Source organism: Schistocerca piceifrons, chromosome X (genome assembly GCF_021461385.2).
Source record: "Schistocerca piceifrons isolate TAMUIC-IGC-003096 chromosome X, iqSchPice1.1, whole genome shotgun sequence".
Lineage (NCBI taxonomy): Eukaryota > Metazoa > Arthropoda > Insecta > Orthoptera > Acrididae > Schistocerca > Schistocerca piceifrons.
The window spans coordinates 797,184,384-797,197,516 of NC_060149.1; the positions used below are offsets into that span (position 1 = coordinate 797,184,384).

The 13,133-nt window shown below is 34.8% G+C and overlaps 1 protein-coding gene across 1 annotated transcript in view; it reads left to right on the top strand.

The window, feature by feature from the left end:
- The window catches only part of LOC124721432 (dual specificity mitogen-activated protein kinase kinase 7-like), a 175,227-nt gene that overhangs the window by 111,603 nt on the left and 50,491 nt on the right, over positions 1-13,133 (top strand). Inside the window, exon 8 of the mRNA XM_047246407.1 lies at positions 3,409-3,630. Within this exon, the coding sequence (XP_047102363.1) occupies positions 3,409-3,630 (222 nt within the window). The remainder of the gene's footprint in view (positions 1-3,408; positions 3,631-13,133) is intronic.

Sequence of the window (13,133 nt, forward strand, 5' to 3'; positions counted from 1 at the left end):
CAAAAATTAAGTTGTTAATGTGTAGGATTCTTGGTTCTCTTGAACTTTTCCCTCTTAACAATTGCTTCTGTATTTGGAGTAATTGCATTGCAGATGCAGCATGCAGTTTAGATTACAATCATACAGCAAGTTTCTCAGAGGCATCTTATTACTTTTCTTTACAGAGCAGTTGTTCACAAACATACATGGAACTAATAATTGATATTATTGTAGCTGTCAGTTTGTGGAAACAAGGCAATCTATCCTGAGGGAAGGTTCCAAAATGTTTTTCTTGTTCTGGAATTTGTATTTGTGTTCTCTGTCACACTGCAGGTAAATAATTTCTAGTTGTCGTTCAGGATGAATTTCTTCAATACTCGCTGAAAATGCTGAGGAGAACAGATGAAAATCACTTTCTAATGCCATCAGATTTTGAAAATGTTGCTCAAATTCTTCCTTAAGAGAAACTAAAATATGTGAATAGTGTTGAAAGTCTTTTTTACCAAGAGCATCTTGCATATACAATAATTTTGGAAAATGATCTAGATTTCCGTATTTCCATTTTAAAAGCTTCTATTCAGTCTTTGAAATGAGTAATCACCAGATCCTTACCCTGTAGTGAAATGTTCGAAGCATTAGACAGCTAGTTCTATTTGCTATGAAGATGAGATCACTTTTCCATAATGGCTCTTTCAGTTCAGGAACACACATGTTATTTATTTCCACAAAAATATTTATCTCATCTAATAGAGACAAAAAAACTGATTTAATAATTTGCCATGACTAAGCCAGTGGACTTCACTGCAATAAGGTAGGCTACCATACTAGCTCTTAAAATCCTCAAGACAGTTTCTAAATTGCCTTTGTTGTAGTCCATGCCTCCTTATATAACTGGTTTTATGAACAACAACACTCATCCCATTTTTTTTAGAGTAATACTCTTTGCACATAAGTTCTCTTGGCATATTATACTATTATACAGTGAACACCTGTGATTTCATTTGAAACAGAAAGCTTTTGCATTTTCTCCTTCATCAGCATAACAAACCTTGATTTCTTTCCTGTCCTTGCTGGCACATCATGTGTTGACACAGAAACCAAAGAATTTTACAACAATCCTATATTTTCTATAATACAGCTTAAAATGTCACTTCCAATTGTGACTACCACATCAAGGAGCTCCTCTCACACCTCAGGGTCCCTATTAACAATTTTAATAAAAATGGCAAGCTGGGGTGTGCCCGTGACATCAACACTTTCGTCCAGAGCTGCAGAATATGGCGCAAAATCCTTACAAAATATGTGCAAGCTGGCTCTGGGTGTCATCTGCCATGTCATGTATGTGACACATGATGGTCATGTTAGATGATGGCACCATCTGAAATTGATCTACTTGAGATAGACATTCTGAAGCAACTGCCACACATTCTCTTATTAAATCGCCATCCATGAAGGGGCACAGGGGTTTTACTAAAAGCAAAGCAACTTTGTAACTTACTCGAGAAGCAGACTCAGTTGATTTTTCTTCATCACCAGATCTTCTACAGAGAACCATAATTTTCAATAAACAGATGCATTTCCTTCCATTGAGAGTTAAACTGCGAAGGCACGGTTGGAGTTACGCAATGATGACTTGACTGTTAACCAGATGAGAGCACTGTTACAATTGTCTGTATTATTTTATAAGGTAAACGGTTGATGCAAATTGAATGCTGAAAGTGTGCTTGTATTTCACCTCCGTACCCACTAATGCGACCTTGAATCTGATTGCAAGAATGTGCATGAGGAAGTGTGGGTACTCACACTCAAAATCTGCGAGTTTTTAAGTCATGGGGTAGAGCAATATGAAGCACGAGAGATGTTCTGAATGTGCGTTTGAACATAGTCCAGTGAGGTGGAAGAATGCCACATATGTCACAAGCATGCCATCTTGTTTTAGTAAAGAGTCTGGAGATGCCATATTCGCTCTCAGCTGAAGCCCATAGTGGGTGGATTTTATATTATAACTTTTGTCCTATGAATATATGTTGATTCAAAGCACCAGAAAACTGATCTGTCGAAAACCCATTATTTATTGGTGGGATTTGTTGTGATAAGATGATGGGAAACACGATATTGATAGTTAAATAATTTTTGAATTGTGACTTGCGTTTTATGGAAGTATACTGTTTCAGTGGCAAAGGTGCACTTAAAATCCATTAAAAACTCATTTTTTGTGGTACGATTTGTTGTAATTAAGTGTCAGTTAGTAACATACATGCGATTAAAGCCTTCAGAAGTTAGCAACATACAAGACAAGGTCACACGTTATGGACGTTCAATGTAGTGTAGTGAATAGAGATAGAGAGTTACAAAGTGATGTGTGATGGGTAGCAGGTTCACATCTCATTACGTCAATTTTTTTTACGTGCCTTCATGTTTTCAAATAGGTTCTGAGACTTTCTTTTTAATCTAATACAAATATATTCTATAACATTCTACGTAAATATAAGGGCGCTCTCTCTCTCAGTAGTGTGTGTTTGATTGACTGTATCTAGAAGGGAGCTTGTACTACTTGCAGAAAGAGATTTTGCACTTTCTTATTTAATCTTGTATTTCAATTTTTCTTAAGGTTCTGCTGCTGAATGGAAACAGTGATCATATAAGAAAGGTCTTAGGGTTTTACCAAAAAGTGCAAATGATGAAATAATTTTCATCGTATGTGGAACACTGTTGTAAATTTGTATTACCCTATCTGTAATGGAATTTTTTCCCTTATTGACTGTATATGAATCTTTCCTTTTTGCCTTGTAACATGTTCATGGATATTTAAGTTTTTATTTGTGTACACTATAGACAGAACAACATGACCAGCATATGGACAAAGTAGGAAATGTGCATTTTAGTAGAGCTGATGTAGGACTTTTACACTTGTCCATTTTCTTAAAAAAACTGTTTGTTTTGCGATCCAGAACAGCCGACATCTGCTGCTTGAGTATGCTGTGATTGCATATACCATTTTGAGACACACATACCGTATACACAAGCCACATCGTTTCTGAGCATTCAGCAGCATGTTGAACTCGGCATGCTCAACGTTAATTTTCAAATGCACAGTCTGTGTGCCAATGGCTTTACAGCTGTCAAAGCAGTGCACAGTGTTAATTTGTGAACCTCATGTAAATAACTGTTCAAGGATCCAAAAATTCTGTCACAGTGGTTAAATGAGACCTGGAAATTGTGATTTTCAATGTACCATAGATTCTGATGATGACTGAACACACTGAAATGCATAAAGTGGTGTCAAAGCAACTGATTTTGCTGTAAAAAATTTACCATAATTATTTAAGTGTTCAACTGAATGTTTGCTTACCTCTGTTGAGATTTTATGCCATGCCGTTAACCTCATTTTGCTTCTACACTCAAGAGTAAGAGCCTTTGTTTTTGCAGATTCACGCCACCACCACCGTCACCATCGGCCCGCCGCCACCCTCCATTGCATCATGCACATCATAGGTCATTATCAGAGACTGTAAAGCAACCCAATGGTAGTACTGTACACAGGCTATCAGATGCAAATTCAAGACTGGGCTGTGATACAACGGATAATGGTGCACAGGGATTCTGGAAGACACCAAGTGATACAGAGTGGGATGAGAACAGAGTTGTCGGGTAGGGACTTACGCTGTTAGTTGTAGTCATTTGTGCTTCAGTGGCACTATTTGTTGTTCTGCTTCACTCCCTACTTGAGTTATTTGTATTCACTCCTAAATGTTTTGCCATATATATAAGTATATAGGTCTTTACAGTATTTGTATGCACATTTTCTAATTTGACCATGTGTCTTTTTGGGAATGGGGGTGGAGTGAGACACACACTCCCAAGCATGTATGCATGTATTTATATACACAGTTACTAAAATGCATGTGAAGCACAGCAGCTGCAAAATGGAAGACATCTTATAGAATGGATGCAGGTTTTTCATAGTTCAAATATGGACAAAGTGTGCTGTAAAAGAAACTTCTTTTTTAAGTGTCTGTTTACAATTTTGTGTTTGGTATTTATTTTTTAGTATTTAGTGAGAGATCATGTTAATGTGCAACACTGTAGATATTTTTACAAGCATGGAGTTAAGATATTCAAACTTATAGCTCATGATTATTTTTCAAGCAGCTGTAAGTTAGACTGGTAATAAATGAATTACCTGTGTTGGAAAAAGTCAATGTTGGATTATGAGTGGAAACCATTTGGCATGTAATAAGACTTTAATATTTTACATTTGAACAGTAGTGAGTACCAAACAGACCCTGGTAACGTCTGTGTTGTTTAACATTTTACGTTTGACTAGTAATGAGTACTAAACAGATACTGGTAATGTCTTGTGTTCTTAATGTTACAAATCATAAGTTTAGATTTTGACCTAAATGCAAAACTGAATTTTGTTTCATTGCGTCCATTACAAAGTCAGTACGATGATGATAGTGGATTTTTAAAACCTGAAGAACTGTCAACTAGGAATAATCTTTTTCTCTTCCTTGTTTCACTTTCATTTCCTATGCTTGTCTTTTGATGTTATTTTCCTCTTGCCACTGTTTTGCCCCCAAGTTTGTTCCATCTGTCTTTGTTGTGAATACCAGTTACATTTAAGGTATTGTAATGCCATGACAGTCTGATTTTTGAGAAGACTGAAAAAATGCCCAGACAGTTAACTGGTCAGGTGATACAGATAATTGTCTGTTGCAGAGATGGCGTTATCGACTTGTCATATTATCTCCATAGGACAACAATTTTATTATATTGTGTCTTCTTGTTTGTATCAAAAGCAAAATTCTCTTGGGAAAATTATAAAATTTCTAGGAGACAGAATGGTTGGCGGGCCGGTGGTTCTCAGCGTGGTGTCTTAATGACCTGCTCCTCCTTTCAAATTTTATCTAACTTATCCCTGTTTCCTCCTTCAGAAAAGAACTAAAAGTTCTTATTCTTCTTTCTAAGGCTTTCTAGAATGAACACAGTATGATTTTCAGTTAATTTCTGAAAACTGTCTTGTTCGATAAGATTTCTTACAGTATAATTCTAATACCAACTTATTTAAATGGAGTAAACTTGAAGTGTATCCTTACTTGGTTAGTGTATGCACAGTTGTCATTATGACTGTTGTAACTGACTGATTTTTGTAAACTTGCTATGGTTATTAGTTCTCTTAGAGTGGTGATCCAACCACAATAAGGCCTGCTGCACACAGTTGTTTAGCAGCACTAAAGTCTGCTGTGCATAATGGTTTCTTAATATCCTTTCAGAAAGGAGCAAAATATGGAACTTCTTATATGCAGCAAACTGTAATGGTGTTATGTGCTTTGCAGACAGGTACAGTTGCTGAGAGGATGCAAGCTCACATACTTTCATTCACAAATAATATAAATATTTAATTAGTGATGAAGGTTACAGACCATAGCAGATTGCTGATGAATACTTCAGCAAGCATTGTATATTGATGTCACTAATGATAACTTTAAAACGATGCTCAGAAAAAAAATATATTTTTGTTTTGAAAATGCACAAATAAACATTGTGGGCTCATGGAAGAAGACAAACTAAAGTTCACTGCAAATGAGTGTCCAGAGTAGAATTTTGGGAAATACGTGGAGTGTGCATAAAAGAAAGGGGAAACAAAAGTATCAGTTACAGAGGTCTGGATCAAAAGGGGCAGAGCAATAGACGGAAATCTAGAAAATTACAATTTGTTGGGTGAAAAGTCCATGATGGCTGCCTTTCTGTGTTGTACTGTCAGCTATGTCAAGTTAGATATAGCAACGAAGACACCTAAGAATTTAAGCATGTGCAATGATAACAACATTGTTGATTTCTAACAGTTCTGATATTTTTAGAGTTCTTGACTATTAAGATTCTATAGCATGGAAAGAAGCTAAGTAAAACAGTGTGAGCAAGTATGAAACCTTATATCATGTAGAAAGATGCAAATAATCACTTGCACTTTGCATTTTAATTGTGGTTATTTCTGACTCCCAGTGTTGTGAGAAAAGAAGCACTTCTGGCTGGCTTCTGACTTTTTGATGGTTTTGTGCAGTTGCCAGCAAACACATCATGGTTCCTGTGAGTTTTCCTGGCTCTTTTCCATTACCATGCCTGATGTTATGCTTGCATAAGTGATGAGCTCCCATCCAGAACTACACGTGAAATTCTATCTGATATGTAGCTCTCACTCTTCTCTGTTTGGATATTGTACAAGTGCATTGTTTATGTAAATTGCTAATTTGCAGTTGTATTGGAAGCTTTCTAAACTGCAAGACATATAACATTCTCTCACAGTGAGTATTTGTCACTTTCTGTACCCAATTAATAAATTGATTGAGCTGTATGTTCCAAGACTATTGCTTCCAAAAACAATGTTAATTCTGAGAGTGCCGCTCTTGAAAATTGGAGTTACTGGGCATTATCCAATTGTGCAAAACACACCACTGCTAAAGTAATTTGCAATAAATAGCTACTAGAAGTCTGGTGACAATCTCTGCCACATATTCAGTAGAGAATCTGACCAGCCATCTATTGGGTACAGGTGCTCTGTGTTCTTGCATATACTTTTTTGTACAGCGTTACAGTTTTTAACACTCTAATGTTATGGAAGTAATGCTCTTTCTAGTGTCAGGGAAGAAGAAAGAGTAGGGGAAATTGAATTTAAGGAATATGTAGCACTGCAGAGTAATTGGTCTGGATGAAGAGAGCTTCAGTACAAAAGTGATTGTAATTCTGCACTGGCTGGTAATCAGAAGCTATCTGTGGACTTGATGAAGAGAGTAAAGATTATCAATCAATTTGTCGATTGAATTTGGTAATTGTATTTTCTAGAGATTCACTACGAACATGAAAAAAGGTTAGTGATGAAAAGTTGTCTCTGTGCCCTTGCCTTCCACAACTACCTGGTTTTCATTTCTTTTACGTAGAACTTGAGTATCATGGTTTCCATTGGGCCCCTTTATGATTGTGCATATGTTTTCCCAAAAAAAAACCACCCCATTTATAAGTATACTATGATTTGTCGAAAGCTGCTTGAAAAGCACTTCCTAATCTATTGTTACTTTGGATATTTTGTAATACAACCAAATGCAGGAACTTATTAATAGGATTTATCTTTTCATGTTGATCATTTCAAAAACTATGATTTATAAGTTAGTAGTACTTTACACCTTTTGCGCTTTATCCTATGTTATTCTACTCTGATTACTGAATGCTACAAGGGACATGGAAAAATGTATGGCAACTAAAATAAACACAGTGCTTTCCAAGAGAATGATCATATATTTGCTAAAAACACATATTGCATATTTCATTTTTCAATGGCAATTATTTAAAGTCTTGCAGTTGCGTTTATGATATATTACAGTTCCTCCATGTTCCCTCTTCTTTGAATCACATGATAAAGTAATTTCAGAATTGTGATCAATTAGGTCATTAAAATGAAATGTCTTACAGTCTAAATTGAGAATTGTCATTAAATATCGCATATCATGATAACAGCTATTGTAGTTAGGAGACCCTACTTGTATCATTATATTGACTGACTGGTCTTTTTTGTTTCTGCATGTTCTGTTGCCCATTGTCACAGTATAAGGTAAATGTATTGTCACTATACTGAATTGACCAGACTGGCTCTTTAATTTAGTAGGTGGTGAAAATACATGTGTAAGAAAAAGAGTATTCATGTATTATTTTCACTCTTCATGGGTCTGATAACTTTGTTTCAGAGCTCTTGTGGTGCATTGAATAGTTTTAATTTTAGTGAATTAATATTTCCACAAAACTAACTACTGGTACCAACAATGATTATTTGCTGTTCTGTGTAGAAGTAAAAGTTGGTTGTAAACTATATGATATATTATTAAGCTCACTGATGAAAAATATATTGTTTTGAGCTAGGTGACACATTGAATAAACCACAGGGCTCCTTTATTTGGGAGGAACACTGGTCAAATTGCCTTTTGGCTATCCTGATGTAGCTTTTCTGTGGTTTCACTAAATCATTTCAGGTGAATGCCTACACAAATCCTTCTCTCATCCTTGCCTTATTGGACTAGTACTACATCTGCAATGAGCACGTTGCCAGTAAGACATTAGAATTAATTTATATTTATTTGTAATAACAGTATACTAGTATTACTGTTGTTGTTGTTGTTGTTGTTGTTGGTATAACCTTCTCTAAACGAAGCTCCATATTGTCTTATCTGCTTTTCATTCGCATCAAGTCACTCATTCGTTTTATATTAGAACCATATGAAAAGTCCCATTTTTCTTTACTAGCTTTACTTAATGAGACATGTTACTATAAGGGGCTGTCAAATGAAAACAACATGGATGGAACAACAGTAAGTAAACTGTTTATTATTTCAAAATGTCGCCAAGGTTGTTCTGAGTACACTTCAGAAGTTTTGCTGGGAAGTCCTTACACATGCTCCATACAGTCCTGGTCCCTCCCCAAGTAATTTCCTTATTTTTGGAACCCCAGGGAAAGATGTTTGTGGCCACTGATTTGCTTTGGATGAAGAGGTGCACACCTGGTTACAACCATGATTCCTCCTCTAGACAACTATAAACATTTTCCATGAAGGCATTGACCTTCATGTCTCACGGTGGAATAATTATTAACGGTTCTGGTGATCACTTGTGAAATAAGATACAGTTTACTTACTTTTTTCCAACATGGCTCATTTTCATTTGACTACTACTTATATTGTGCAAAATTTCTTCAGCAATAAAGTTCATTGATTATAGCCATAGGCAATATTGTATGTATGATAAAACCATTTTGTATGAATTATCTGACAATTTTGCTGATAGGTAATTATCATTCACAGTGCTTTGAGAACAGGAAACATGAAAGAACTGCATATCATGAGTAAATGCAACAGTAAAATCTGGAATTTATATGGAACCTGCTAGTTATAAATGGTAGAATGCAATTTCAATCTTTGAATAGTTATCCTTATTGTTGTAGTCGCACTTTTGTAATTTAAATTTATGATTTGTTCACTAATGGTGGCATTAAACTGTTGATCACTATTAAAATTGAGCCATGATCTAATCCCAGTTCAAGCCAGTCTAAAGCAGGTATGCCATTGTTTTCCTAACTCATTTAAGGCAAGTGTTGCTTTGGTTGCTGCAAGTAAGGCAATGCCAGTACCTTGCCTTATTGTGGTAAAATACTGTGCTTATGTTCAGATTTTAACAAACTTGCCCGACTGAGATGGTACTGCGGTTAAGTCAGTGTACTCATACTTGGGTGTAGCAGATTCCAATCTCCATCTGTCATCTAAATTTTGGTTTTCATAGTTCCCCTAAATTACTTAATGTGAATGCTAGAGTGGTGTCTTACGACTAAGACATAGAGGTCATGATCTGTTTCCTTCACCCCCTTGTCCAGATCAGTCTTGTGCTTCATCTTTAATGACCACATCACCCTTAATTTTCCCTCCATTTTTTTCCTTATTGGTTTATTGTCAACAGGATATTACATTTGGGTAGAAAAGTTTATTTTACTTCCTTCCTTGCAGTTTTCCTCTTGCTCTTGTACACTGCAATTATATTATTGGTCACTCTGCTTCTTACATATTCTCTTGAATTTCTTCCACACACCTGCCCCCATACTACAACTTACCATATGTCAGAATTGCCTGGTTAGTCTTAAAATGAATGCATCCTGGAAGATCAATTATTTGAACTTTTTGCTATATGGTTGTTTTCACTGGTGATTTTGTGTGGTTGTTTAACATACTTCTACCATGAATTTGTGTATGTAGCAAGAGAGTAGGCATATATATGTTTCTTTTTCCTTTAATGGATGTGTTTTAACATAATGCCATCTATTCATTTGTGGTGGAGAAGGTCATAGGATGACTGGCTGGCTAATTAATTCTTTTCTAAACCTGATTATGAGCCATATACAGTTCAAATTTTTACAACTAAAGATCTGAGCTTCTAGATGCTAATGATGTGTAGTAGCACAACAGTTTATTTTTTTATAAATAAGTATATGAGATACAGGGAGGTAACTAACAGTGGAATAGATAACACACACTAAGTCTGGCAAGACATTTGTCTGGGGAAAGTAGTAGGGTGGGGCAGATGCAGTTGGAGATTAATCTATTCATTCAAAATGGAGTCCATGTGTAAGCCCAAGGGATAGCATTACGGAGGGAATGTGAAATATTTTATCACAGTTATCACTGGTTACACAGAAGGTAGGTTACACTTTTGAGCTAGTCATGACCAGCTGATAACATCAAGGTGCATGCATTCCATGTCTTTAAAACTCTATAAAAATTGACAGTGGAAAAGTATATAATTGATTGTATCTCCATAATTCAAGCATTGTTGCTTGAATCTAGGTGTTGAAATAAGTGTATCTCAGTACCTACATAAATCTAATTATTGTAATTGTAATATCTTATTGACATGTATTATGCTCTAAGTGGCTTACTTTCAGTTGAACTAGACAAAGTACTGGACAGTGTTAAAATACTGACTAGTTCTCAAAAAATCCTAGTACGCAGTGACTGCATTCTGCACTTCTTTATTTGTGTCCAAAATAGAGTCTTCCATGTCCTTTTATTCAGTTTTTGATATAATTTTTCTGATTTGACTAAATAGTTGCAGTTCGTATGATATGAACAGGTGACCTCCAACAGAGATTAGTGAGGTTTATATTAATGACTCTGAATGTGATTGCTAGTGACTATTAGTCACCAGTTTTAACATCATTATGATATTTCAGCCAAAGATTGTTCAGCTTTCGTATCAACTCTGTTGTTAATATGAAATCACTTTATGAAACTATTGCAGTATATTTCTATGTATTGTAATGTATCCTTAGTTTTATTACTCCCATAGAATCACATTTATTTGTAATAATTTGTTGCCTGTGTTAACATTTCAGAATTGAGGAGGAACTCGTTCGCAGTGAGTGTGACCATCATAAGACACTCTAAAATATTTGTCTCGATAGTAGCTGTACTTGTTAGCCTGTTTTTATATTTTTGTAATGTATATTACTGGGAAGTATGTGGGCACCATAAACTTTCTTACACTGCAATGAGTTAAACTTTCTTACAGTAAGCAAATGTTAGAATACAGAGGGAAATGAACGTGAATTGGATATATCAGCACTGTAGTATTTTATGTCTGACATGGTACTGATGTGTATAGGTGATATTTCTTATTTTTTGGGAACTACCTAACTTATGACAAAAATTTTAAAATGGAACAGACCTGCATAGAAAGAAATTATATTCTATGTGTATGTTTTCCTTGTGCTGAATTTTCCCATCAGTGTTTCACATTGACTGTGGTGACTGATACTTTGAAACTTGGTTTTGTATTTAAAATGATGAATACTGTTTTTAGGTGCCTGTGAGCTACACCTAATCAAAGACTGTAATAAACTATCATACATATTTAAAGATCTTTATAATTGTGTTTCTAATGTAGAAAATGTGCGGTTCCACATTTAGTGATATTGCCAGTGCCATTTTATGTTGATCTTTTCCAACAGATAGAAATGATTTCCATATGTCAAGATTGATTGTGCATGAGTTGTCATGCATTCATAGCCACTGTGAGCGATCTAAATAGAAAACTTCTTTCTGATCTGTCACAAACAACAACTTGTATTTTGTGCAGTTTTTTGTCACATTTTTTGTTAGAAACTTACACGAAGAAGATGGTAATATGTACAAATAGGGATTCAGATTTTCTCACTAAATAATTATTTTGTGGAATGTATTGCAACATTTGTAAGATATGACTTGTTTTAGAACGTGGATCTTGCATGCCAAAAATTATCAGCTATATTTATTTTTTTTATTTTTGTTTAATTTCTAAATTATTGTTACATAACATTGATTTTGTTTTGTATTTGTATGTTTGAAAGCCATATTTATTGACTTTTAGTTACTGACTCATCATAACTCAACATAAAATCATAATCCTACGCCCTTTCCCTCAGTCCCTTCTCCAGTCACTAAAAGTGGAAGAGAGAGAAAGGAATGAATTCGTAGATAAGTTCAAACTGCATGATAAAAGTATTTATGAGAACATCAAAGCTGTATAACATAAATTGCATCAGATGCTTTAGTACCGTGGTTTATAAATTTTACATTTTGTTAATAGTTCCCACATACTGCCCATTAGAAGCGGTGCTGTTGTTCCTCTGTTAATGAATGATTGTTTCTGTTTATTTCATTCTTTAAAAAGACTACTGTGTGTTGCTAAAATATTTTTAGTGGCCAAGCTTGTTTATTTTTGTAAATTTAAAACTTGAATTGTGATTCAATTATTCTGTGAAACATAACAATTAACTCTTTGATTGAAATTGCTTTCACTTAGCAGCAGATTGTCTTTTATATTTTGTCTTTCATGATAGACTAAACTTATGTGCTGGTCTTAGGATCAAAAGAGTGGATTTCTGGCTTTGGTTTATGAGCTTTTAGATATGCACCATGCTACTGTTAAATATGTGTCTCTCATAACTTTTCTTTGCATGTTTTGCAAGAGAACTGTTCTGAAACCAGTAGTGAAATGTTGTGATAGTTTACTAATGTACTGTGCAGTGAGTTGTATGTAGGAAGCTTAGGGTTGTTAGAGAACAGGCAACCAAAGCTAAGAATCTGTTTTTTTGACTCCTGGTTTGGCATATAGCTGTGAAGTAAAGGTTAAATTAATACGCTCATAATTTTTGCTTTTCACATCTCTTCTCTTTCTCACATCAGTAACCTGTTTGGCACACCTTTAACTAATTTTAAAAATTTTTATTTCTGTTTCTCACTGTATAGTTGTGATTTTAATACTACCCACTTTTTAAAATTGGCCTCTCTGCTTGTGTTCTGAATTATCACTGTACTGTGACACCTCTTGTGACTGCATTAATTTAACCTCAGAATGTTTCTTATTATTGTACTAATCTTCAAGACTTACAGATATGAAAGACATATACTTTCCATATTTGTGCAGTACGTAATTCACCCTAAATATATTGCTGCCTTTCACAATATCAACAATGTGAAATGTATGTGAATATAAACTTGAAATTTTTTGTTGTGTTGTATTTATGTTGTATAATTTTGTTGTAATTAAATTTTTTATAAATTTCTTTCTTTGTATTTTTTTCT